Here is a 27,446-nt window from a genome sequence, read left to right on the forward strand (position 1 = left end):
TGACCTGAGCCTTAGGACCATGCCTCGGGACTACCGAGCCTGATGACTCCGTGCTGTCCCCAGTCCACCTGGCCGTGCTGCTGCTCCAGTTTCAACTGTTCTGCCTGCGGCTTTGGAACCTGGACCTGTTCACCGGACGTGCTACCTGTCCCAGACCTGCTGTTTTCAACTCTCTAGAGACAGCAGGAGCGGTAGAGATACTCAATGATCGGCTATGAAAAGCCAACTGACATTTACTCCTGAGGTGCTGACTTGCTGCACCCTCAACCACCACTGTGATTATTATTATTTGACCCTGCTGGTCATCTATGAACATTTTGGCCATGTTCTGTTATCTCCACCCAGCACAGCCAGAAGAGGCCACCCCTCATAGCATCTCCCCTCATAGTTCCTCTCTAGGATTCTCCATAGGTTCTGGCCTTTCTAGGTAGTTTTTCCTAGCTACCGTGCTTCTACACCTGCATTGCCTGCTGTTTGGGGTTTTAGGCTGGGTTTCTGTACAGCACTTTGAGATATCAGCTGATGTAAGAAAGGCTTCAAAAATACATTTGATTGATTACATTCTACTTTGCCGTACTGAACTCTACTTTACTGTACTCTACTGTCCTTTGGTTAAAAAAAAACGACCATACTGTATTAAGACAAGCTTTTATTCATGGCTTATATACATTGGAAATGACAAGTAGACCAACAAGCCTTACATTCATAAAATGTGTAGAGTAATTTCAGTTGTACAGACTGATTGTCAAAATAGTTAGATCTGTGCTTAGTCTACTCAAATATGAGTTTTAAATCACACTGCAAATACAGAAGAAATTGTCTTGAAAAATGTTGGCCGCAATCAGGATCAAATCCGATTATTTTGTCACATGTCAAGAACAGTTGTAGACTAACAGTGAAATGCTTACTACTGGGGTAAAGGACCCCACCAGAGGGCAATGCGTCCCCATTTTGACTTAATTCCTGTTCTAGAGCGGAAACTCTATTTTAGGTTCCACCTCCAAAGAATAAGGGAGACTACATATTCACGAATTGGGGGTGGGAAGGAACATCGTCACGTGGAGAAACATCAACAAATAAGGCACTGACAGCTGTCAGTGTAGCTGGCTAGCTAATGTGTTGATGTTAGGGTTAGCCAGCTGGCTGGTTCTGGATATGTCATAAGCATTTAGGTAAAACTTTGCAACAAATGGAAACCAGTATCTTTGACTTCGCCATCTATTGTTATCTAAAGTTTTAGCATTTTCATATAAATAAATGGAATAAGACAATACTCGGGTAATATAGATAACTATTGAAAGGTTTGGGATAGAGATGTGCTTCCTTCATTGTTATGGACACTGTGCAACCTTTGGTAGGTAGGCTGCGGTACAGCAAAGCCAAGTCAGCTGTGCTCATGGTTCTCACAGGGGAAGTGAAACGACTTTGCACATGATGCACTCCGCAAATGGCATGTAACAACACCCTGAGCGCATTGGACATGAAACACCAATACAAATGTAACAGCACAACAACACAGATTAATGAGTTCCTTGACACCAGTCTCAACGTCATCAGTGAAGAGGCGACTGGTAACATGACTGAATACAAACAATGCAGCTATTCCCTCCGTAAGGCTATCAAACAAGCTAAGCGTCAGTACAGAGACAAAGTAGAATCCCAATTCAACGGCTCAGACACAAGAGGCATGTGGCAGGGTCTACAGTCAATCACGGACTACAGGAAGAAATCCAGCCCAGTCACGGACCAGGATGTCTTGCTCCCAGGCAGACTAAATAACTTTTTAGCCCGCTTTGAGGACAATACAGTGCCACTGACACTGCCTGCAACGGAAAAATGCGGTCTCTCCTTCACTGCAGCCGAGGTGAGTAAAACATTTAAACATGTTAACCCTCGCAAGGCTGCAGGCCCAGATGGCATCCCCAGCCGCGCCGTCAGAGCATGCGCAGACCAGCTGGCTGGTGTGTTTACGGACATATTCAATCAATCCCTATACCAGTCTGCTGTTCCCACATGCTTCAAGAGGGCCACCATCGTTCCTGTTCCCAAGAAAGCTAAGGTAACTGAGCTAAACGACTACCGCCCCGTAGCACTCACTTCCGTCATCATGAAGTGCTTTGAGAGACTAGTCAAGGACCATATCACCTCCACCCTACCTGACTCCCTAGACCCACTCCAATTTGCTTACCGCTCAAATAGGTCCACAGACGATGCAATCTCAACCACAATGCACACTGCCCTAACCCATCTGGACAAGAGGAATACCTATGTGAGAATGCTGTTCATCGACTACAGCTCGGCATTCAACACCATAGTACCCTCCAAGCTCGTCATCAAGCTCGAGACCCTGGGTCTCGACCCCGCCCTGTGCAACTGGGTACTGGACTTCCTGACGGGCCGCCCCCAGGTGGTGAGGGTAGGTAACAACATCTCCTCCCCGCTGATCCTCAACACTGGGGCCCCACAAGGGTGTGTTCTGAGCCCTCTCCTGTACTCCCTGTTCAACCACGACTGCATGGCCACGCACGCCTCCAACTCAAATCATCAAGTTTGCGGACGACACAACAGTGGTAGGCTTGATTACCAACAACGACGAGACGGCCTACAGGGAGGAGGTGAGGGCCCTCGGAGTGTGGTGTCAGGAAAATAACCTCACACTCAACGTCAACAAAACTAAGGAGATGATTGTGGACTTCAGGAAACAGCAGAGGGAACACCCCCTATCCACATCGATGGAACAGTAGTGGAGAGAGTAGCAAGTTTTAAGTTCCTCGCCATACACATCACAGACAAACTGAATTGGTCCACTCACACAGACAGCATCGTGAAGAAGGCGCAGCAGCGCCTCTTCAACCTCAGGAGGCTGAAGAAATTCGGCTTGTCACCAAAAGCACTTACAAACTTCTACAGAGGCACAATCGAGAGCATCCTGGCGGGCTGTATCACCGCCTGGTACGGCAACTGCTCCGCCCTCAACCGTAAAAGGCTCTCCAGAGGGTAGTGAGGTCTGCACAACGCATCATCGGGGGCAAACTACCTGCCCTCCAGGACACCTACACCACCTGATGTTACAGGAAGGCCATAAAGATCATCAAGGACATCTACCACCCGAGCCACTGCCTGTTCACCCCGCTATCATCCAGAAGGCGAGGTCAGTACAGGTGCATCAAAGCTGGGACCGAGAGACTGAAAAACAGCTTCTATCTCAAGGCCATCAGACTGTTAAACAGCCACCACTAACATTGAGTGGCTGCTGCCTACACACTGACACTGACTCAACTCCAGCCACTTTAATAATGGGAATTGACGGGAAATGTTGTAAATATATCACTAGCCACTTTAAACAATGCTACCTTATATAATGTTACTTACCCTACATTATTCATCTCATATTCATACCTATATACTGTACTCTATATCATCGACTGCATCCTTATGTAATACATGTATCACTAGCCACTTTAACTATGCCACTTTGTTTACATACTCATCTCACATGTATATACTGTACTCGATACCATCTACTGTATCTTGCCTATGCTGCTCTGTACCATCACTCACTCATATATCCTTATGTACATATTCTTTATCCCCTTACACTGTGTACTAGACAGTAGATTAGGAATTGTTAGTTAGATTACTTGTTGGTTATTACTGCATTGTCGGAACTAGAAGCACAAGCATTTCGCTACACTCGCATTAACATCTGCTAACCATGTGTATGGTGACAAATAAAATTTGATTTGATTTGACTCCGGGATGCTGGCCTTCTAGGCACAGTTCTTCTGTCCAGTGTCTGTTCTTTTGCCCATGTTAATCTTCTCTTTTTATTGGCCAGTCTGAGATACGGCTTTTTCTTTGTAACTCTGCCTAAAAGGCCAGTATCCCAGAGTCGCCTCCTCACTGTTGCAACAAACTGGTGTTTTGCGGGTACTATTTAATGAAGCTGCCAGTTGAGGACTTGTGTGGTATCCGTTTCTCAAACTAGACACTCTAATGTACTTATCCTCATACTAATTTGGGCATAACAAGAATAGACTGACGAGTTTCAGACGAAAGTCCTTTGTTTCTGGCCATTTTGAGCCTGTAATCGAACCCACAAATTCTGATGCTAGATACTCAACTAGTCTAAAGGCAGACAGTTGTATTGCTTCTTTAATCAGGACAACCGTTTTCCTCTGTGCTAACATAATTGCAAAAGGCTTTTCTAATGATCAATTAGCCTTTTAAAATGATCAACTTGGATTAGCTAAGACAACATGCCATTGGAACACCGGAGTTATGGTTGCTGATAACGGGCTTCTGTAGATATTCCATTTTTTTTAAATCAGCAGTTTCCAGCTACAAGTCATTTACAACATTAACAATGTATACACTGGATTTCTGATCAATTTCATGTTATTTTAAATTGACAAAAAATGTGCTTCCTTTCAAGAACAAGGACATTTCTAAGTGACCCCAAACTTTTGAATGGAAGAGTATATCATACTTTGACAAGAATTATGAGGTAAATCATTGTACAACACCATGGGTAAGCTCTGGCCATCATCGTTCAGCTTGAATAAGTGGATTTCAGTTGAAATGGGTGTTTTAACATGGACATCAGCTTTAGGGAGCAGTAATATAGTGGCCAATTGTAGTTGAAATTGAGATCAACTGGGCGGGTAATCTTAGCGCATATTATTGGTTTAACGAGAGATCACCTGGTGTTGAGACTGTTGGTTGTAATTGACCCACAAAGTCCTTTTGGAAAAATTATAACATCCTTGAATTCTCTCTCCAGTCATGTAATATGAACAAATATGTAGTACGATGGAGTAGGAATAAATACTTAACTTACATTTAAACACATTTTACTCAAAAGTGATTGCTCACGACACATTGTACATTGTATTGTAGTTTGTAGTTATATAGGCTAACCCTAGGGGGTATGCAGTACCTTATACAAGAAACAAGCTGTAAAGTACCTGGGAAAGATGCGTCTGTGATATATCCCCATAATGTAATTTAATTTCTTTTCAGTTTCATTTCTTTGACATTCAGAGGCTGACTTTGCTTGGGAAGTAATCTAATTTTGTCACTATCAATTGATTAAGCTAGTCACTATCTGTACAATAGTAGATGTTTAACCCAGACCATTTTTAGGGAAACACTTATTACCTTCTCTCATTAGGTTAAGTCTAATGACGTCTCAGATGGAACTATTTTCAAATGGGGATCATTTTGTTGCAAACAAGGCACACTTTGGCATTGGAGAAATATGTTAAGATGAACACATAGGCCTATCTCTGTCCATTCTCAGTCTGTAATTTGTTGTATTACAAAAATATTATGCTAATATGTTAAATTACATAGAATTGCATGGAATGTTAATGACACTTAATTATTTCTCTGTGCTGCAAATACGATGATAGATCTGATAGCTTCCACTATAAATTAAATCGTTCCACCCCTACTCTTGTCTACGGTGGTCTGCAAACCCACAAACTCCTGGCCTGCAACCCCATGCACTATCAAAATTATAACTTTGCCATGTAATGCTTACAGGACAAAGAACAGTTTTTAAAACGACATATCTAAAGTTTTAGTCTATCCAAGAATTGAGGGTAAATTGTAGACATGTTCTCTGCTTTCCATTTCATTTTAATTATTATTTTGGGTATAGGGGATGGTTCAGGCAGGGCCATCCATTCTCATTTCAGATAGGTCCAATTTTCCCCATGTAACTTACTATAAATAATGTTCACTCCCTAGCCCTAGGGGACATGGGCTAGCCCTAAAGTCTTCCTCAACGATGGTATAAAAACCAATAACAACGCAGTGAATCCTGATGATGTAATCTATTTAGAACATGCTTAACCTTGTCACCAGGCTCGATTTGCTGACATATAGAGCCTGGTAACACTGCTGTAAAGACTTGAAAGGGGTGTAGTTAAAATCGAGGCGTGAGAGGGAGCGAGCTGGCTATAGCTGTATTATGGGAATTTGAGAAATGGCAGTGTTCGATCACTTAACCATATTATTTTTGGGAAGCTCAACTGATTCTGTGTTTGGGCATATACAGTTTATAAGTGAAAAAAAATCTAAGATGCATACTTTCAGATTGTGCTAACTCACTTTGTTGTTTAAATCACTTGCTCTGCTTGGCACATTAACCTCAACAATGGAGGGGAGAGGTTCTAAGGGTTCTGCTAGATGGTGATGGACTGAGCGATCAGCCAATTAAAACGGACTGTTTACCAGTGGTGGAATAAGTACCCAATTTTCATCCTTGAGCAAAAGTAAAAAGATACCTTAATAGAAAATGGCTCAAGTAAAAGTGAAAGTCAACCAATAAAATACTACTAGAGTAAAAGTCTAAAAGTATTTGGTTTTAAATGTACTTAAGTATCAAAAGTAAAATAATAAATAATAGAAAATTCCTTATATTAAGCAAACCAGACAACATGATTTTCTTGTGTTTTAAATTTACAAATAGCCAGGTGCACAGTTCAACACTCAGATATAATTTGCAAAATAAGCATTTGTGTTTAGTGAGTCTGCCAGATCAGAGGCAGTAGTGATGACCAGGGATGTTATCTTGATAAGTGTGTGAATTAGACGATTATCCTGTGCAGCTAAGCATTCAAAATGTGATGTGTACTTTTGGGTGTCAGGGAAAATGTAAGGAGTAAAAAGTACATTATTTTCTTTAGGAATGTAGTGGAGTAAAAGTTGTCAAAAACATAAATAGTAAATAAAAGTACAGATAAAATGTACTTTACACCACTTCTGCTTTCACTGATCCTGCCATAGACTCCCCGTCAAGTCCAGTTCTGAGGCGCTGTGAAACCAGACGTCTCGACAGAGAGAGAGTGTCTGGTGGGCAAGACTAGAACATGCTATCTCTGCGGAAGAGGCGGAACTTGGTCAGGAAGTTGAAGTAGGTGAATGTAAGGCAGACCAACAGGTTCTTCATTGGGTAAAGCAGGGGTGTGATGAAGCCGTGGACAGAGATCAGAGCGAGGCGCAGCAGCAGGAAAGGCAGGTCCTGCAGGAAAAAGCCAGCTGATGGCAGTAGAGCGCTGTGAGGCGTCACTGCCAGACGGAGACAGGACAGAAATGCCAGGATGTAGACAGCAAACACCCAGCCAGAGTAAAACACATCTGGAATTCCCGCCACGCGCACCAGCTCTACCACATCCATCCAGAACAGGAAGCTGTGAACAATCACCTCTGACCTCATATCCTGGGACCACAGGACACTGAGCGGGCCAGAGTGGGAGTGTGACGAGGAGTACAGGTAGGCCGCGCTGGTTGGTCGTGAGCCGACTGCTTCCTGGTCTCTCCACCTCCCTGTAGCAGAACCGTTCCCCAACACCCCATTCTGCCCCCTCTCATAGTACAGTTGGCCCGACACGCTGTTCACCTGCTCCAGGTGGGTCAGAACAGGACCCGGCATGTCCAGATCCATTTCCATACGGTCTGCTGGAGGAGACAACAGGACATCATTATATTGTAGTATCAGTGGTGCCCACATTGATCATGTCCCTGCTTAGAATAATAAAAATAGACTTATTTTATTGAAATTGGTCATGCCTTTCATCAAATAGCAGAAAACAGATCATTCAGTCGGAATTTTTACCAGTTACAGACCATGGCAATATTATCTATATCAGGGATGTCAAACTCATTTGACCGCATTTGGTCTTCAACGAGGTCCGGAGGGCCACATTGAAAATGTGTTCTATTTCCTCGCTGACAAAATGTGGGAAAAAATCATCTCAATGAATTGTTATGGGAATTTTTGATGCTCTCTGACTGTTTAGCTTTTTCAGCGAGCTGGACCGTCAAGAAACAATATGAATGTAGGTCCATCATCATTACTACAGTTTCCATTTGGATTTAGTCATTTCTAAAAAGGTCCAATGCAGCTGTCTTTTTATCTCAAAAAATATTTGATTCTGTATAATTCTGGCCCTTCTTTGGACACCATGTTAGCTAACCTCCAGACAAGCTTGAATGCCGTACAACACTCCTTTCTAGGCCTACAACTGCTCATAAAACTAAATGCATGCTCTTCAACCGATCGCTGCGCGCACCTGCACGCCAGTCTGGCATTACTACTCTGGACGGTTTTGACTTAGAATATGTGGACAACTACAAATACCTAGATGTCTGGTTAGACTGTAAACTCTCCTTCCAGACTCACATTAAGCATCTCCAATCCAAAATTAAATCTAGAACCGGCTTCCTATTTCGCAACAAAGCATCATTCACTCATGCTGCTAAACATACCCTTGTAAAACTGACTATCCTACCAATCCTTGACTTCGGCGATGTCATTTACAAAATAGCCTCCAACACACTACTCAGCAAATTGGATGCAGTCTACCATAATGCCATCCATTTTGTCACCAAAGCCCCATATACCACTGTGACCTGTATGCTCTCGTTGGCTGGCCCTCGCTTTGTATTCATCGCCGAACCCACTGGCTCCAGGTCATCTATAAGTCTTTGCTAGGTAAAGCCCCACCTTATCTCAGCTCACTGGTCACCATAGCAGCAATCACCCGTCGCACACGCTTCAGCAGGTATATTTCACTGGTCACCCCCAAAGCCTATTCCTCCTTTGGCCGCCTTTCCTTCCAGGTATCTGCTGCCAATGACAGGAACGAATAGCAAAAATCACTGAAGATGGAGACATATTTCACTCACTAACTTTAAGCATCAGCTGTCAGAGCAGCTCACAGATCATTGCACCTGTACATAGCCCATCTGTAAATAGCCCATCCAACGACCTCATCCCCATATTGTTATAATTTATTTATTTTTGCTCCTTTTCACCCCAGTATCTCTACTTGCACATTCGTCTTCTGCACATCTATCACTCCAGTGTTTAAATTCTAATTACTTCGCCACTACGGCCTACTTATTGCCTTACCTCATTTGTACACACTGTATATAGATTTTTTTCCTGTTGTGTTATTGACTGTACGTTTGCTTATTCCATGTGCTATAAATTCACAGACAACACAAAGATTCCTTGATGTCCTTCCAGATTCCCTCTGTCTACCCAAGGACGCCAGAGGACAAAAATCAGTTAACCACCTAACTGAGGAACTCAATTTAACCTTGCGCAATACCCTAGATGCAGTTGCACCCCTAAAAACTAAAAACATTTCTCATAAGAAACTAGCTCCCTGGTACACAGAAAATACCCGAGCTCTGAAGCAAGCTTCCAGAACATTGGAACGGAAATGGCGCCACACCATACTGGAAGTCTTCCGACTAGCTTGGAAAGACAGTACCGAAGAGCCCTTACTGCAGCTCGATCATCCTATTTTTCTAACTTAATTGAGGAAAATAAGAACAATCCGAAATTCCTTTTTGATACTGTCGCAAAGCTAACTAAAAAGCAGCATTCCCCAAGAGGATGGCTTTCACTTTAGCAGTGATAAATTCATGAATTTCTTTGAGGAAAAGATTATGATTATTAGAAAGCAAATTATGGACTCCTCTTTAAATCTGCGTATTCCTTCAAAGCTCAGTTGTCCTGAGTCTGCACAACTCTGCCAGGACCTAGGATCAAGAGAGATGCTCAAGTGTTTTAGTACTATATCTCTTGACACAATGATGAAAATAATCATGGCCTCTAAACCTTCAAGCTGCATACTGGACCCTATTCCAACTAAACTACTGAAAGAGCTGCTTCCTGTGCTTGGCCCTCCTATGTTGAACATAATAAACGGCTCTCTATACACCGGATGTGTACCAAACTCACTAAAAGTGGCAGTAATAAAGCCTCTCATGAAAAAGCCAAACCTTGACCCAGAGAATATAAAAAACTAAATCGGCCTATATCAAATCTTCCATTCCTCTCAAAATTATTAGAAAAGGCTGTTGCGCAGCAACTCACTGCCTTCCTGAAGACGAACAATGTATACGAAATGCTTCAGTCTGGTTTTAGACCCCATCATAGCACTGAGACTGCACTTGTGAAGGTGGTAAATTACATTTTAATGGCATCGGATCGAGGCTCTGCATCTGTCCTCGTGCTCCTAGACCTTAGTGCTGCTTTTGATACCATTGATCACCACATTCTTTTGGAGAGATTGGAAACCCAAATTGGTCTACACGGACAAGTTCTGGCCTGGTTTGGATCTTATCTGTCGGAAAGATATCAGTTTGTCTCTGTGAATGGTTTGTCCTCTGACAAATCAACTGTAAATTTCGGTGTTCCTCAAGGTTCCGTTTTAGGACCACTATTGTTTTCATTATATATTTTACCTCTTGGGGATGTTATTCGAAAACATAATGTTAACTTTCACTGCTATGCGGATGACACACAGCTGTACATTTCAATGAAACATGGTGAAGCCCCAAAATTGCCCTTGCTCGAAGCATGTGTTTCAGACATAAGGAAGTGGATGGCTGCAAACTTTCTACTTTTAAATTCAGACAAAACAGAGATGTTTGTTCTAGGTCCCAAGAAACAAAGAGATCTTCTTGAATCTGACAATTAATCTTAATGGTTGTACAGTCGTCTCAAATAAAACTGAAGGACCTCGGCGTTACTCTGGACCCTGATCTCTCTTTTGAAGAACATATCAAGACCATTTCAAGGACAGCTTTTTTCCATCTACGTAACATTGCAAAAATCAGAAACTTTGTCCAAAAATGATGCAGAAAAATGTATCCATGCTTTTGTCACTTCTAGGTTAGACTACTTGCAATGCTCTACTTTCCGGCGACCCGGATAAAGCACTAAATAAACTTCAGTTAGTGCTAAATACGGCTGCTAGAATCCTGACTAGAACCAAAAAAATGTATCATATTACTCCAGTGCTAGCCTCCCTACACTGGCTTCCTGTCAAAGCAAGGGCTGATTTCAAGGTTTTACTGCTAACCTACAAAGCATTACATGGGCTTGCTCCTACCTATCTCTGATTTGGTACTGCCGTACATACCTACACGTACGCTACGGTCACAAGATGCAGGCCTCCTAATTGTCCCTAGAATTTCTAAGCAAACAGCTGGAGGCAGGGCTTTCTCCTATAGAGCTCCATTTTTATGGAACGGTCTGCCTACCCATGTCAGAGACGCAAACTCGGTCTCAACCTTTAAGTCTTTACTGAAGACTCATCTCTTCAGTGGGTCATATGATTGAGTGTAGTCTGGCCCAGGAGTGGGAAGGTGAACGGAAAGTTTCTGGAGCAACGAACCGCCCTTGCTGTCTCTGCCTGGCCGGCTCCCCTCTTTCCACTGTGATTCTCTGCCTCTAACCATATTACAGGGGCTGAATCACTGGCTTACTGGGGCTCTCTCATGCCGTCCCTGGAGGGGGTGCGTCACCTGAGTGGGTTGATTCACTGATGTGGTCATCCTGTCTGGGTTGGCGCCCCCCCCTTGGGTTGTGCCATGGTGGAGATCTTTGTGGGCTATACTCAGCCTTGTCTCAGGATGGTAAGTTGGTGGTTGAAGATATCCCTCCAGTGATGTGGGGGCTGTGCTTTGGCAAAGTGGGTGGGGTTATATCCTTCCTGTTTGGCCCTGTCCGGGGGTGTCCTCAGATGGGGCCACAGTGTCTCCTGACCCTCCTGTCTCAGCCTCCAGTATTTATGCTGCAGTAGTTTGTGTCGGGGCGCTAGGGTCAGTTTGTTATATCTGGAGTACTTCTCCTGTCCTATTCGGTGTCCTGTGTGAATCTAAGTGTGCGTTCTCTAATTCTCTTTCTCTCTCTCTCTCTCCGAGGACCTGAGGCCTAGGACCATGCTCCAGGACTACCTGACGACTCCTTGCTGTCCCCAGTCTACCTGGCCGTGCTGCTGCTCCAGTTTCAACTGCTCTGCCTTATTATTGTTCGACCATGCTGGTCATTTATGAACATTTGAACATCTTGGCCATGTTCTGTTATAATCTCCACCCGGCACAGCCAGAAGAGGACTGGCCACCCCACATAGACTGGTTCCTCTCTAGGTTTCTTCCTAGGTTTTGGCCTTTCTAGGGAGTTTTAGCCACCGTGCTTCTACACCTGCATTGCTTTGCTGTTTGGGGTTTTCGGCTGGGTTTCTGTACAGCACTTTGAGATATCAGCTGATGTACAAAGAGCTATATAAATACATTTGATTTAATCACTCCCATGTTCCAATGGCACATTTTGTTAGCTAATACAAGTTGATCATTTTAAAAGCCAAATTGATCATTCGAAAAGCCTTTTGCGTTTATGTTAGCACAGCTGAAAACTTGTCCTGACTAAAGAAGCAATAAAAAAATGTCATTCTGTTGAGTATCTGGAGCATCAGCATTTGTGGTTTTGACTACAGGCTCAAAATGTCCAGAAACAAAGCACTTTATTCTGAAACTAGTCAGTCTACACCTCACAAGTCCTCAACTGACATCTTCATTAAATAGTACCCGCAAAACACCAGTGTCATCGTCAACAGTGAAGAGGTGACTCCGGGATGCTGGCCTTCTAGGCAGAGTTGCAATGAAAAAGCCATATCTCAGACTGGCCAATAAAAATAAAAGATTAAGATGGGCAAAAGAACACAGACACTGGACAGAGGAACTGCCTAGAAGGCCAGTACTCCGGAGTCGCCTCTTCACTGTTGACGTCGAGACTGGTGTTTTGCGGGTACTATTTAATGAAGCTGCCAGTTGAGGACTTGTAAGGCATCTGTTTCTCAAACTAGACACTAATGTACTTCTCCTCGTGCTCAGTTGGGCACCGGGGCCTCCCACTCTTTTTATTCTGGTTAGATCCAGTTTGCTCTGTTCTGTGAAGGGAGTCGTACACAGCATTGTACGAGATCTTCAGTTTCTTAGCAATTTCTTGCATGGAATAGCCTTAATTTCTCAGAACAAGAATAGACTGACGAGTTTCAGAAGAAAGTGCTTTGTTTCTAGACATTTTGAGCCTGTAATCGAACGCACAAATGCTGATGCTCCAGATACTTAACTAGTCTGAAGGCCAGCTTTGTTGCTTCTTTAATCAGAACAGTTTTCAGCTGTGCTAAAATAATTGCATAAGGTTTTTCTAATGATCAATTAACCTTTTAAAATGATCAACTTTGATTAGCTAACACAACGTGCCATTGGAAAACAGGAGTGATGGTTGCTGACAATGGGCCTCTGTACGCCTATATAGATATTCCACTCAAAATCAGCCATTTCCAGCTACAATAGTAATTTACAACATTAACAATGGTCTACACTGTATTTCTGATCAATTTGATTTTTTTTGACTGCACTGGGCCTTTAAAATATTTTAACATTTGTAAAGGCAGTTTCTTGGCAATTTCTTCTTCAAATTCATTTCTCAGAACAAGAACAGGACATTTCAAGGAAATTTCTAAGTGACCCCAAACTTTTGAAAGGTAGTGTACATCACTAGTAGTATCAGTAGCAGATATACACCACCAGTAGCATATATAAATTAATAGCAGCAGATATGCATCACTAGTGGCAGATATGCATCACTAGTGGCAGATATGCATCACTAGTGGCAGATATGCATCACTAGTGGCAGATATGCATCACTAGTAGCATCAGTAGCAGATATACATTACTAGTAGCAGATTTATCACTACCATCTGAAGTAAGTGAGGCAGTAACAACAGTACCACACCCAGTGAGGCAGTAACAACGGTACCACGCCAAGTGAGGCAGTAAGAAAGGTACCATGCCAAGTGAGGCAGTAACAACAGTACCATGCCAAGTGAGGCAGTAACAACGGTACCATGCCAAGTGAGGCAGTAACAACGGTACCATGCCCAGTGAGGCAGTAACAACGGTACCATGCCCAGTGAGGCAGTAACAACGGTACCATGCCCAGTGAGGCAGTAACAACGGTACCATGCCCAGTGAGGCAGTAACAACGGTACCATGCCAAGTGAGGCAGTAACAACGGTACCATGCCAAGTGAGGCAGTAACAACGGTACCATGCCCAGTGAGGCAGTAACAACAGCACCATGCCAAGTGAGGCAGTAACAACGGCACCATGCCCAGTGAGGCAGTAACAACGGTACCATGCCCAGTGAGGCAGTAACAACGGTACCATGCCCAGTGAGACAGTAACAACGGTACCATGCCCAGTGAGGCAGTAACAACGGCACCATGCCCAGTGAGGCAGTAACAACGGCACCATGCCCAGTGAGGCAGTAACAACGGCACCATGCCCAGTGAGGCAGTAACAACGGCACCATGCCCAGTGAGGCAGCAACAACAGTACCTTGCCCAGTGAGGCAGCAACAACAGTACCTTGCCCAGTGAGGCAGCACGGCCGGATCCTCTCGATGATGTCCACACAGATGAGAGAGAAGAGCACAAGAGAGACCGGCAGCTCAGAGAAGTGGTCCTGTCTGTACTGGGGTCCCTTATCCACCTGCACCTGAATGGACCAACGTAGAGCGAGATTGAGTTCGGGTTTAGGGCTACGGGATAAGGTTAGATGTCAGGGGTTAAGGTTAGGGTTAGATGTCAGGGGTTAAGGCAGTTCAGAGAAGTGGTCCTATCTGTACTGTGATTCTTTATCCACCTGCACCTGCATGGAGCAACTTAGAGAGAAACAGTTAAGGGTAAGGGCTTGGGGTTAGGATTTGGGGTTAGAGTTCAAGGGTTAAGAAAGCGCAGAGTATCTTTCCACCTGCATCAGAGAAAATGTCTTCTGTAACCATGTGTCAAATCAAATTGTATTTGTCACATGCGCCAAATACAACAGGTATTCAACGCTTACTTAGAAGCCCTTAAACAACAATGTAGTTAAGAAAATGCCTAAAAGAAAGTAAGAGATAAGAACAACAAATAATTAAAGAGCAGCAGTAAATAACAATAGCGGGGCTATATACAGGGGGTACCAGTAAAGAGTCAATGTGCGGGGGCACCGGTGTTGAGGTAATTGAGGTAAAATGTACATGTGCAGTCATGGCCAAAAGTTTTAAGAATGACACAAATATTAATTTCCACAAAGTTTGGTGCTTCAGTGTCTAGATATTTTTGTCAGATGTTACTATTGAATACTGAAGTATAATTACAAGCATTTCATAAGTGTCAAAGGCTTTTATTGACAATTACATGAAGTTGATGCAAAGAGTCAAGATTTGCAGTGTTGACCCCTCTTTTTCAAGTCCTCTGCAATCCGCCTTGGCATGCTGTCAATTAACTTCTGGGCCACATCCTGGCTGATGGGCAGCCCATTCATGCATAATCAATGCTTGGAGTTTGTCAGAATTTGTGGGTTTTTGTTTGTCCACCCAACTTTTGTAGTTTGACCACAAGTTCTCAATGGGATTAAGGCACATATGTCAGAGTCAAGGCCCGCGGGCCACATCCGGCCCGCGAGAAGGTTTTTTACGGCCCCTGGGATGATCTTGATTTATTATTAGAACCGGCCCGCAGACCGCAGCAAGCCGGCAGCCCGCAGATCTTTTACACGCACCAATACTACATTTCCCACAATGCAACGGTGACGCACCGAGCAGTAGGCTGCTTCATTTCAATATTTATTGGCACAGCAGTCGTCAGCATCACAGTAAAATTAACTTTCAGATACCCATCAAAAATGGCAAAACGGAAGGTGGACACTGAGAACCGGGGTTTCAAACAAGGTGGGAGTCGGAGTATATGTTCACGGAGGTAGCTGGAAAACCTGTGTGTCTTCTGTGTGGAGAAAGTGTGGCGGTACTGAAAGAGTATAATCTGAGACGACATTATGAAACGAAACACGCGGACAAAAACAAGAATATGGACATGGAACAAAGGCTACAAAAGGCAGAGGAATTAAAACGAGGCCTCAAATCTCGACAGGCTCTGTTCAAAAAAGCCAAATCACAAGGCCAGGCTGCTGTCAAGGCCAGTTTTATTTTGGCAGAAGAGATCGCTAAATCAGCCCGGCCATTTACGGAGGGGGATTTCATCAAAAACTGCATGATTAAAGTTTGTGACGAAGTTTGCCCAGAAAAAAGGCAACTCTTTTTAAATGTGAGTCTGAGCAGAAACACCATTGCCGAGAGAGTAGACCAGTTGTCCATCAATCTAAAAGAGCAGCTTGTGAAAAAGGGAAAAGATTTCATTGCATATTCCTTGGCTGTGGATGAGAGCACCGACATTTCTGACATTGCCCAGTTGTCAATTTTCATCCGCGGAGTGGACTCCAGCCTAAGCGTGACAGAGGAGTTTTTGGCTTTACGTCCTATGCATGGCACAACTACGGGGCATGATTTGTATGAAGAGGTGTCAAGATGTGTAAATGAGATGGAGCTGCCTTGGGAAAAACTCGTGGGTTTGACAACCGACGGAGCACCTGCGATGTGTGGACACAGGAGCGGACTGGTGGCGAAGATACGGGAAAAGATGCAAGAGGAAAACGCGACAGGTGAGCTGACAGCTTATCATTGTATCATACACCAGGAAGCGTTGTGCGGTAAAGCCTTGAAAATGGAGCATGTAATGAGCATCATCACGCGCACAGTTAACTTTATCAGAGCCAAAGGTTTGAATCACCGCCAGTTCAAGGCATTTCTGACGGAGTTAGAAACGGAGCATGGTGATTTGCCTTATCACACAGAGGTGCGATGGCTAAGCCAGGGAAAGGTGCTTCAAAGATGTTTCGAGCTTCGTGAGGAGATTTGTCTGTTCTTGGACAGCAAAGGGAAAGACACAACACAACTCCGAGACGAAATGTTTCTGTGTGAAATGGCTTTTCTGTGTGACATTACGAGTCATCTGAATGCAATGAACTTGCATGAACTCATGTCATCTCTGATATGTACAGTACAGTGAAGGCATTTAAAACCAAACTGACTCTGTGGGAGACGCAGATGCGGAAAGAAAATTTGAGCCACTTTCCCAGCTGCCAGACCATGAAAGAGAAGCTCTCTACCAGTGCGTTCCGAGCGCACAGTTGGCCGATAAAATAGGTATGCTTGCCGCTGACTTTCGACGCCGATTTGCTGACTTTGAAGCACAAAAAAGCAGGTTGGAACTGCTCGGTAACCCATTTGCTGTTGACGTGGAAAGCTCACCACCAAACCTCCAAATGGAGTTGATTGACCTCCAATGCAATGATGCACTGAGGGCAAAATATGCGGCAGTGGGTGCTGCGGAGTTCGCCCGTTTCCTCCCCGACACAATGCCCCAGCTGCGCATCCAGGCTGCTCAAACGTTGTCTATGTTTGGCAGCACATACCTGTGTGAACAACTTTTTCTTTGATGAACCTGAACAAAACATCACACAGAAGTCGACTTACTGCTGAACACCTCCACTCAATTCTGAGGATTTCCTCAGCTCAGAGCCTTACCCCGAACATTGATGAACTTGTGGAAAAGATGGGACACCACCAAGTATCACCCTCAACCTCAAACAAGTGAACATTACTGTGCAATCACATATTTAGAGTTTTTACTCAGTTCAAGTTTAAAAGTTAACGTTTAATATTTGTTTTCACTGCATGTTACTTCTCCTTAAACAAAGTGTTGTTTTTGATTAATAGATTTTTGCACTTTATTTTATTGTATTTCAATCCAATTATATTTTAAAAATATTTCAGTTGAGTGGATGATAGAAAATTGCTATTATTGTTTTTTTCTTTGAAGTAAATTTAGCCCACTTTTGCTAAAATAGAAAATATAGGCTACTGATGGTGCCTTGAATACCGGTTTCTTTCATTTAATGTTCATGTTATGGGGATTTTTATATAAAGGAAATTTGTCTTTTGTGTCTGTTGAAAATTAAAGATTACTGACAGAGCCATAAGAAAATATTGCTTTATTTATCTGATCATATTGGAATATATTTGTTAGGTTTTCAGTAGGTTCAATTAGGTTCACTAGACTATATGCGTCATTTAAAAATTTTTCAATGAACATTCGAACAGTCCGGCCCTCGGCTTGTAGCTAAATTTTTTATTTGGCCCTCCGTCCATTTGACTTTGACACCCCTGGATTAAGGTCTTGGGAGTTTCCTTGCCATGGACCCAAAATATCCATGCTTTGTTCCCTGAGCCACCTAGTTATTACCTTTTCCTTATGGCAAGGTGCTCCATCATGCTGGAAAAGGCATTGTTCGTCACCAAACTGTTCCTGGATGGTTGGGAGAAGTTGCTCTCGGAGTATGTGTTGGTACCGTTCTTTATTCATGGCTGTGTTCTTTGGCAAAATTGTTAGTGAGCCCACTCCCTCGGCTGAGAAGCAACCCCACGCATGAATGTTCTCAGGATGCTTTACTGTTGGCATGACACAGGACTGATGGTAGCGCTCACCTTGTCTCCTCCGGACAAGCTTTATTCCGGATTCCCCAAACAATCGGAAAGTGGATTCATCAGAGAAAATGACTTTACCCCAGTCCTCAGCAGTCCAATCCCTGTACCTTTTGCAAAATATCAGTCTGTACCTGATGTTTTTCCTGGAGAGAAGTGGCTTCTTTGCTGCCCTTCTTGACACCAGGCCATCCTCCATAAATCTTCGCCTCACTGTGCGTGCAGATGCACTCACATCTGCCTGCTTCCATTCCTGAGCAAGCTCTGTACTGGTGGTGCCCCGATCCCGCAACTGAGCCTTGTCAACTCTCACACCTGTGTTAATGAGAGAATCACTGACATGATGTCAGCTGGTCCTTTTGTGACAGGGCTGAAATGCAGTGGAAATGTTTTTGGGGAATCCAGTTCAATTGCATGCCAAAGAGGGACTTTGTAATTAATTGCAATTCATCGGAACACTTCATAACATTCTGGAATATATGCAAATTGCCATCATACAAACTGAGGTAGCAGACTTTGTGAAAATTAATATTTGTGTCCTTCTCAAAACTTTTGGCCACAACTGAACAGTTGAAGTTGGGACTTTACATACAGCTAAATACATTTAAAAGCAGTTTTTCCACAATTCCTGATATTTCGTCCTAGTAAAAAATCCTTGTCTTAAGTCAATTATGATCAACACTATATTTTAAGAATGTGAAATGTCAGAATAGTAGAAGAGAGAATTATTTATTTCAGCTTGTATTTCTTTCATCACATTCCCAGGGGATCAGAAGTTTACATACACTCAATTAGTATTTGGTAGCATTGCCTTTAAATTATTTAACTTGGGTCAAACGTTTCGGGTAGCCTTCCACAAGCTTCCCACAATAAATTGGATGATTTTTTTGGCCCATTCCTCCTGACAGAGCTGGAGTAACTGAGTAAGGTTTGTCCATTAGGCCTCCTTGCTCGCACACGCTTTTTCAGATCTGCCGGCAAATTTTCTATAGGACTTAGGTCAGAGCTTTGTGACGGCCACTCCAATACCTTTACTTTGTTGTCCTTAAGCCATTTTGCCACAACTTTGAAAGTATGCTTGGGGCCATTGTCCATTTGGAAGACCCATTTGCGGCCAAGCTTTAACTTCCTGATGTCTTGAGATGTTGCTTCAATATATCCATATCATTTTCCTGCCTTATGATGCCATCTATTTTGTGAAGTGCACCAGTCCCTCTGGCAGCAAAGCACCCCCACAACATGATGCTGCCACCCCCGTGCTTCACGGTTTGGATGGGGTTCGGCTTGCAGGCCTCTCCCTTTTTCCTCCAAACAAAATGATGGTCATTATGGCCAAACAGTTCTATTTTTCTTTCATCAGACCAGAGGACATTTCTCCAACAATTATGATCTTTGTACCCATGTGCAGTTGCAAACCGTAGTCTGGCTTTTTATGGCAGTTTTGGAGCAGTGTCCTCTTCCTTGCTGAGCGCCCTTTCAGGTTATGCTGATATAGGACTCGTTTTACTGTGGATATAGATAATTTTGTACCCGTTTCCTCCAGCATCTTCACAAGGTCCAATGCTGTTGTTCTGTAATTGACTTGCACTTTTCGCACCAAAGTACGTTAATCTCTAGGAGAAAGAACACGTCTCCTTCCTTAGCGGTATGACGGCTGCGTGGTCCCATCGTGTTTATACTTGCATACTATTGTTTGTACATATACATGTGGTACCTTCAGGCGTTTGAACCAGACTTGTGGAGGTTTACAATTTGTTTTCTGAGGTATTGGCTAAATTATTTCGATTTTCCCATGATGTCAAGCATAGAGGCACTGAGTTTGAAGGTACATCCACGGGTACACCTCCAATTGACTCAAATGATGTCAATTAGCCTATCAGAAGCTTCTAAAGCCATGACATCATTTTCTGGAATTTCCAAGCTGTTTAAAGGCACAGTCAACTTAGTGTATGTACACTTCTGACCCACTGGAATTGTGATACAGTGAATTATAAGTGAAATAATCTGTCTGTAAACAATTGTTGGAAAAATTACTTGTGTCATGCACAAAATAGATGTCCTGACAAACTTGCCTAAACTATAGTTTGTTGAGAAGAAATTTGTGGAGTGGTTGAAAAATTAGTTTTAATGGCTCCAACGTAAGTGTATGTAAACTTTCGACTTCAACTGTAGGAAGAGTTATTACATTTTCCATCCAATTTTTATTCAAGTATCGTCATACCTTAAAAGTCTGATGTAAAGAGAAAGTTTTGGTACAATTTTCTTAATGCTGACAGATAATTGATTCGTTCGACATGGTGGGATATAAATAATTATGCAAGAAATGGCAGTGGAAACACCTTCATGCTCAAATATTGATTTAATAACCATCATATGGAGTAATGCGATGATATGGTGTGTGGTCCTCCCACCATAACTCTGAAAAGCATGGAGTTTATTAGGCTACAGATGAAAACATTTATGAACTTCACAGGCTGGTGAAAGGTCATGAGCTTGGTGCTCCTTTCCAATAAATATTGAAGGGCTGATTCTGGTGACATGATGATCCATGCTTGATTGCCGTTTGACAAGAAAAGTATTCTCCCTTTTATCCATTATAATCTCATGGAGGCTAGCCTACCCGTTCTGTATCTGTGAGCTGTTGGCCAGAGTGCATATACCATAACCAGAGTAGGCATATTTGCTGTTTAATGCAACAGTTTTTGTGACAAAAGCAAATGGTAGAGTTGAAAATGCAATAAAACACATTGAACACTAGATGTTTTTCGGTACATGAAAACTTACACAAAAAAAGTATATTTTGTGTGCACTACATCACACAGATTTTTTATCTGCAACAAGTCAGTTTGGTGGAAACCTATAGCGTATACCTATAGAGAGATGCCGCCAGGAAAACGTCTTCATAGAGACACCGTCAGGAAAACGTCTACATAGAGACACCGTCTTCATAGAGACACCGTCAGGAAAACGTCTTCATGAGATAGAAAAATCTAAAATCTTCGTTATAAGATTTTGGCAGTAAGATCTCATGGAATGTCCTGAACATCAGCAAAGGGGATACTATGAAAGAGGAATGTAGCTGGTATAATGTAGCAAGTGTTGGTTATTAGGGTTAAGGTGAGACGGGTAGGGTGAGACGGTTAGTGTGAGACGGTCAGGGTGAGAATGTAATGACATGACGTAACCTTGTGTTTGAATTCCTACTTCATTCCACCGTGGATCAGGTTAATAGTTAAGCTGTTGTATTTAGGATTGTGCGTGAGTACCTGACTCCCCGTCACATTCTGTTCCTGTGTGTGTGTTCTGTCACTGTGCACACATACTCCACTCACAATAGAGTCAAAGTCAAGTGACACATGCCCTGACATTTATATAAAAAAATAAAAATATGTTTTACCTTGGAACCGGCGATCAGAATAGAGAAGCATGGTAATGTGCACAGAATCACATAGGCCAATGTTGTTGGTCTCCTGAAAAACAGCATGTTAGTCAATGACATAGGTCATACTACAATCCAAATCCTCCAATACCGCAACCCTGGCATTGCAAGTGCCTCTACCAACTGAGCAAGAGAGGAAAATGTATAATTAATAATGTTACATACATACATACATACATACATACATACATACATACATACATACATACATATATATATGTTATGTATATTGAATCATGTATAATATAATGAGTAATGTATAATGCAAAGTGTGATGTATAATGTAATGTATAATGTAATGTGTAATGCATAATGTAATTTATAATATATAATGTAAGGTATAATTTAATATATAGTAAGGTATAAAGTAGTAAAGTGTAAGGTATAGTAAGGTATAATGTAATGTATAATGTATAATGTAATGTATAGTAAAGTATAATGTAATGTATAATTTGATGTATAGTAAGGAAAAATGTAATGTGTACAATATAATGTAATGTATAATAGTGTATAATAATGCAATAAGTAATGTAAGGTGCAATGTAATATGTAATGTAAGGTATACAATAATGTTTGCAATGTATAATGTAAGGTATACAATCATTTATAATATAATGCAATGTTTAATATAATACGTAACGTAATGTTTAATGTAAGGTATAATGTAATGTATAAGGTCATGTATAAGGTACAATGTACAATGTAATGTAATGTATAAGGTAATGTATAGGGCAATGTATAATGTAGGGTATAATGTACAATAATGTATAAGGTATTATATGATGTAAAATGCAATGTGTAATATAATAGATAATGTAATTTATAATGTAATGTGTAATGTAAGATATACTGTATAACTTAAGGTATAATGTATAATGTAATGGATAATCTATAATATATAATGTAATGTATAATGTAAGGAATATTAAAATGGATAATGTATCATCTAGAATATATATAATATAATAGATAATGTAATGTATAATGTCAAATTTAATGTAAGGTATAATGTAATGGATAATTTATCATTTCATATATAATGTAATGTATAATATATAATGTAATAGATGTATAATATATAATGTAATAATGTATAATGTAATGTATAATGTAATACATAATGTATAATGTAATATATAATGTAATGTATAATGTGTAATATAAAATGTATGTAATGTATTATGTATAATGTATAATGTATTATGCAATGTATAATGTAATATATAATGTAATATATAATGTAAAATGTAATGTACAGTGGGGCAAAAAATTATTTAGTCAGCCACCAATTGTGCAATTTCTCCCACTTAAAAAGATGAGGCCTGTAATTTATCATAGGTACACTTCAACTATGACAGATAAAATGAGAATTTTTTTCTCTCCAGAAAATCACATTGTAGGATTTTTAATGAATTTATTTGCAAATCATGGTGCAAAATAAGTATTTGGTCAATAACAATTTTCTCAATACTTTGTTATATACCCTTTGTTGGCAATGACTGAGGTCAAACGTTTCCTGTAAGTCTTCACAAGGTTTTCACACACTGTTGCTGGTATTTTGGCCCATTCCTCCATGCAGATCTCCTCTAGAGCGGTGATGTTTTGGGGCTGTTTCTGGGCAACATGGACCTTCAACTCCCTCCAAAGATTTTCTATGGGGTTGAGATCTGGAAACTGGCTAGGCCACTCCAGGACCTTGAAATGTTTCTTATGAAGCCACTCCTTCGTTGCCCGGGCAGTGTGTTTGGGATCATTGTCATGCTGAAAGACCCAGCCACGTTTCATCTTCAATGCCCTTGCTGATGGAAGGAGGTTTTCACTCAAAATGTCACGATACATGGCCCCATTCATTCTTTCCTTTACACTGATCAGTCATCCTGTTCCCTTTGTTTGCAGAAAAACAGCCCCAAAGCATGATGTTTCCACCCCCATGCTTCACAGTAGGTATGGTGTTCTTTGGATGCAACTCAGCATTCTTTGTCCTCAAACACAACGAGTTGAGTTTTTACCAAAAAGTTATATTTTCGTTTCATCTGACCATATGACATTCTCCCAATATTCTTCTGGATCATCCAAATGCTCTCTAGCAAACTTCAGACGGGCCTGGGCATGTACTGACAAGCAGGGGGACACGTCTGGCACTGCAGGATTTGAATCCCTGGCGGCGTAGTGTGTTACTGATGGTAGGCTTTGTTACTTTGGTCCCAGCTCTCTGCAGGTCATTCACTAGGTCCCCCCGTGTGGTTCTGGGATTTTTGCTCACCGTTCTTGTGATCATTTTGACCCAACGGGGTGAGATCTTGCGTGGAGCCCCAGATCGAGAGAGATTATCAGTGGTCTTGTATGTCTTCTATTTCCTAATAATTGCTCCCACAGTTGATTTCTTCAAACCAAGCTGCTTACCTATTGCAGATTCAGTCTTCCCAGCCTGGTGCAGGTCTACAATTGTGTTTCTGGTGTCCTTTGACAGCTCTTTGGTCTTGGCCATGGTGGAGTTTGGAGTGTGACTGTTTGAGGTTGTGGACAGGTGTCTTTTATACTGATAAGTTCAAACAGGTGCCATTAATACAGGTAACGAGTGGAGGACAGAGGAGCCTCTTAAAGAAGAAGTTACAGGTCTGTGAGAGCCAGAAATCTTGCTTGTTTGTAGGTGACCAAATACTTATTTTCCACCATAATTTGCAAATAATTTAATTAAAAATCCTACAATGTGATTATCTCGATTTTTTTCTCTTCTCATTTTGTCTGTCATAGTTGAAGTGTACCTATGATAAATATTACAGGCTTCTCATCTTTTTAAGTGGGAGAACTTGCACAATTGGTGGCTGACTAAATACTATTTTTGCCCCACTGTATACCACAAACCCCTGAGGTGCCTTATTGCTATTATAAACTGCTTACCAATGTAATTAGAGCAGTAAAAAATAAGTGTTCTCATATCCATGGTATTCGGTCTGATATACCACGGCTGTCAGCCAATCAGCATTCAGGGCTCGAAACATCAAGTTTATATTATGTAACATATAATGTATATCACAAAGTGTAATGTATACTATAAAATATGTGATGTATAAAATGTAATGTATAATGTATAATGTAAAATGTAATGTATAATGCAATGTTCTAATATATAATGTATGTGATGTCTAATGTATAACATAATGTATAATGTAATGTATAATTACATTACAGATTGCAGCCCAAAAAAATGCTTCAGAGTTCAAGTAACAGACACATTAACATCAACTGTTCAGAGGACACTGCGTGAATCAGGCCTTCATGGTCGAATTGCTGCAAAGAAACCAAGTGAACAGGTGATTTCCACATGTGTGATTCACACAGGGAAGTATGGAGGAGAAGGTGTGGTGGTGTTTTGCTGGTGACACGGTCTGTGATTTATTTAGAATTCAAGGCACACTTAACCAGCATGACTACCACAGCGATATGCCATCCCATCTGGTTTGTTCTTAGTGGGAATATCATTTGTTTTTCAACAGGACAATGACCCATCATACCTCCAGGCTCTGTAAGGACTATTTGACCTAGAAGAAGTGTGATAGATTGCTGCATCAGATGACCTGGCCTCCACAATCAAAAGACCTCAACTCAATTGAGATGGTTTGAGATGAGTTGGACCACAGAGTAAAAGAAAAGCAGCCAACTAGTGCACAGCATATGGGAACTCCATCAAGACTGTTGGAAAAGCATTCCTCATGAAGCTGGTTGAGAGAATGCCAAGAGTGTGCAAATCTGTCATCACCTCCAAGCCATAAGACTCCTGAACGTCTCATCAATTGGCTACCCAGACAATTTGCATTGCCCCCCCCACGCCATCGACCCCTCTTTTACACCGCTGCTACTCTGTTGTCATCATCTAAGCATAGTCACTTTAATAACTCTACCTACATGTACATATTACCTTAACTAACCGGTGCCCCCGCACATTGACTCTGTACCAGTACCCCACAGTATATAGTAAGCATTTAATTGAAAGGCTTACACCTGTTAAATTCTGCGCATGTGACACAGAACATTTTATTTGATTAGGGGTGTCAGTTTGGATGGGGAGTGTCGCTGCACAGCTATTTTCAGGTCTCTTCAGAGATGTTTGATCGGGTTCAAGTCCGGGCTCTGGCTGGGCCACTCAAGGACATCTCCACAGCATGATGCTTTCACCACAATGCTTCACCATAGGGATGGTGTCAGGTTTCCTCCAGATGTGACGCTTGGCATTCAGGCCAAAGAGTTCAATCTTGGTTTCATCAGACCAGAGAATCTTGTTTCTCAAGGTCAGAGTCCTTTAGGTGCCTTTTGACAAACTCCAAGTGGGCTGTCATGTGCCTTTTACTGAGGAGTGGCTTCCATCTGGCAACTCTATCATTAAGGCCTGATTGGTGGAGTGCTTCACAGATGGTTGTCCTTCTGGAAGGTTCTCCCATCTCCACGGGGGAACTCTGGAGCTCTGTCAGAGTGAACATTGGATTCTTGGTCACATTCCAGACCAAGGCTCTTCTCCCCCGATTGCTCAGTTTGGTTAGGCAGCCAGCTCCAGGAAGTCTTGGTGGTTCCAACCGTACTCCATTTAAGAATGATGGAGGCCACTGTGTTCGTTAGTACCTTCAATGCTGCAGAAATGTTTTGGTATCCTTCCCCAGAATCTGTGCCACAACACAATCCTGACTCGGAGCTCTACAGACAATTCCTTCGACCTCATGGATTGGTTTCTGCTCTGACAACTGTGGGACCTTACATAGAAAGGTGTGTGCCTTTCCAAATCATGTCCAATCAACTGCATTTACCACAGGTGGACTCCAATCAAGTTGTGGAAACATCTCAATGACCATCAAGATGCACCTGAGCTCAATTTCGAGTCTCATAGCAAAGGGCATGAATACGTATGTAAATAAAGTGTTTTTATCATTAATACATTTACAAAACAATCTCTAAAAACCTGCTTTCTTTTGTCATTTTGGGGTATTGTGTGTATATTGAGAATAAGGCTGTTCCGTAACAAAATGTGGAAAAAGGGAAGAGGTCTGAATACTTTCCAAATACACTGTCTAATGTAATGTACTCACCACTGCGTGATGTCTGTGATGACCGTGCGCTGCTTGAGGACAAAGTACCGGAGTGGAACCCAGACCAGCAGAGATACAGAGGTAACGTAGGCTATGGAAGCTGCTACCACCAACCAATAGGCAGTCAGATCTCCTCTGACATGGAGCATCAGGGAAGCAAACCTCTCCATCACCACGAACATTGGAACACTGAGACAAGCGACCTGTAACACCTCATACACCACCAGCTTGATCATCCGCCCTGATGGCATGTCTTTAACCCTTGTTCCCCAGGGTTTAGATACAGCCCCTTCCTTTATCAACCTCTCACTCAACACCAGTCTGTTCTGAAACTACTCCTGTTCTCTGTCTGGACAAACTACTCCTGTTCTGTCTGACTGGAGCAAAAACCAGTGAACCCTCCTGTGGACTCTGCTCACCAACACTGCTTACACATCACTACGCAATATCACACGACTCGGGAAATCGTATACTTTTATTACTAAGGCAATAAGGTAGTCACGCTCAACTTTTTATGGGGTCGCAAGAAGAAGCACTCCCATACTGTACTAAGGGAGAAAATATTGTTGAACATTACCAGTGTCAACTAGATTATATATCCCAACCTAGACCATTACCCATGTCAGCTACATTGCCTATCAACCGAGACCATTACCCATGTCACCTACATTGCCTATCAACCTAGAACATGA

At 42.1% G+C, this 27,446-nt stretch overlaps 1 protein-coding gene across 2 annotated transcripts; it reads right to left on the reverse strand.

The window, feature by feature from the left end:
• Window positions 1–632: 632 nt before the first annotated feature.
• LOC135508436 (transmembrane protein 236-like) lies at window positions 633–27,407 on the reverse strand. 2 transcript variants are annotated; one of them, XM_064928623.1, is made up of 4 exons: window positions 26,755–27,407; window positions 21,635–21,707; window positions 14,243–14,372; window positions 633–7,464 (listed from the first exon to the last, which is right to left on the reverse strand). In XM_064928623.1, exons 1-4 carry the CDS (start codon window positions 27,003–27,005, stop codon window positions 6,872–6,874), a joined length of 1,047 nt encoding a protein of 348 aa, XP_064784695.1. In that variant the 5' UTR covers window positions 27,006–27,407; the 3' UTR covers window positions 633–6,871. The 2 variants fall into 2 exon arrangements, with proteins under 2 accessions (XP_064784695.1, XP_064784686.1); XM_064928614.1 differs by having other exon boundaries at window positions 633–7,467.
• Between the last annotated feature and the right edge of the window lie 39 nt (window positions 27,408–27,446).

Source organism: Oncorhynchus masou, chromosome 3 (genome assembly GCF_036934945.1).
Source record: "Oncorhynchus masou masou isolate Uvic2021 chromosome 3, UVic_Omas_1.1, whole genome shotgun sequence".
NCBI classification, from domain to species: domain Eukaryota; kingdom Metazoa; phylum Chordata; class Actinopteri; order Salmoniformes; family Salmonidae; genus Oncorhynchus; species Oncorhynchus masou.